The 1,422-nt window shown below is 39.0% G+C and overlaps 1 protein-coding gene across 1 annotated transcript in view; it reads right to left on the bottom strand.

The window, feature by feature from the left end:
* Positions 1–1,422, bottom strand: part of PAAF1 (proteasomal ATPase-associated factor 1) — a 58,347-nt gene that overhangs the window by 37,663 nt on the left and 19,262 nt on the right. Inside the window, exons 5-6 of the mRNA XM_012645571.1 lie at positions 832–930; positions 46–196 (exon numbers count right to left, since the gene is read on the bottom strand). Of these exons, the coding sequence (XP_012501025.1) occupies positions 46–196; positions 832–930 (250 nt within the window). The remainder of the gene's footprint in view (positions 1–45; positions 197–831; positions 931–1,422) is intronic.

Genomic DNA, 1,422 nt, shown 5'->3' with positions numbered 1-1,422 from the left:
TGTGGGGATCATTAGAAAAGCCTTTTAGAGAATCACCCTTCATACCTCCTTTGTGACCTTTGAAGGTCACCACGCAGCTAGCATCTTCAGCTGACCAGATCTTCAGCTGGGCATCCATTCCCCCACTCAGAACCACAAGGCCTGATGGGAAAAACCTGCAACAATTCACATCAAACACATGTCCTTCCAATACTCTCTGGAAAAACAAAAGAAAATTCCATGCTAGTTCTCTTGTCCATTCCTTGATGTTCTCTAATCTCCCATATCTTTAGTTTCTTACATGCTATACCCAAGTGCTGGGTTTTAACAACAACTAAGAATGTCCAAAAGGATCTCTTAGTTCATTTGTCAACAAGGTAAGAGCTGTTGACTCCCTTTCCTGGGATTTAGCTACAGATGTAGAATTGAATTCCATGGCTCTCACAGCCATCCCTAGTGTTAGTTCTAAGTATAAGGAGCTGAAAAGGCTTGAGGAATCCTTTACTCATGTCTTCTTAAAATCCTCTATATAAGTTGGAGACTCAGCCATACATTCAGTCTAAGAGTCTAGCTATTCTATCTTGGAAGCCGATCACTGAAGACAGTTCAAACTCAGGGCATACCCACTTAGACATTCTCTGGCCTGGCTCCTCAACTGCTTCAGCCCCACTCTGTTCTGGCAATTCACTAAGCTTGAGAATGGTTCTCTGATTAACAAATGTGAGAGCAGAAATCAAATGAAATACAATGGTCCTACATTTTTAAAATGGGCCATTCTTCCATGTCCCAGGCCAAGGTTTCTCAGACCACCCTTCATGTGTAAGACCCTAAAAGTGTATCCAAATCCTTTACTCTGAGTTCTCCATTGGAAGCCTGCCAGATCTTCATGCTCCCATCAGTACTACAAGATACACCAAGGCCTCCTCCACTGGAAATATCCAGGCATGTTATCTGTTCAAAAGACAAAACAATCAATGTGTTATAAATAATGAAATGCTTTTATTCCCTTGAAATATGTCATAAACCTCCCTTGTTTCATACTCTTCCAAGACTTCTGCAAGACTATGCTTCCCAACACAAAGGACATACGTCTGTTATGAAGGTTGAGTTATCATCACCAATCTCCCACCAAGGCTGCAGCCAACACCTTTAACTTCTTCAAACAAAAAGATATTCCTGTAATCATCTGTAAACTTTACCTAAAAAGTTTTCCCTATGCCCATATCATTTCCATAGTTTCCATCTTTTGCTATTTTATTTTAAAATTAAGATGCTTCTCCTAATTCTCAGAAACCCACTTACACAAAAAATAATCTTCCAAGATGCACCAGAAGGATTCAAAGAAGAGCAAAGGTATTTACATATATACACCGATATGTATAGATATAGATCTTTCAGAATAAATAATAGTGAATTCACAGATTCACTTTTTTTTTTTTTTTT

The sequence above is a fragment of the Propithecus coquereli genome, unplaced genomic scaffold, assembly GCF_000956105.1.
Source record: "Propithecus coquereli isolate 6110/MARCELLA unplaced genomic scaffold, Pcoq_1.0 Scaffold235, whole genome shotgun sequence".
Classification (NCBI taxonomy): Eukaryota; Metazoa; Chordata; class Mammalia; order Primates; family Indriidae; genus Propithecus; species Propithecus coquereli.
Note: the sequence above shows the minus strand (reverse complement) of the source record. Positions and strands in the feature narration are given on the sequence as shown.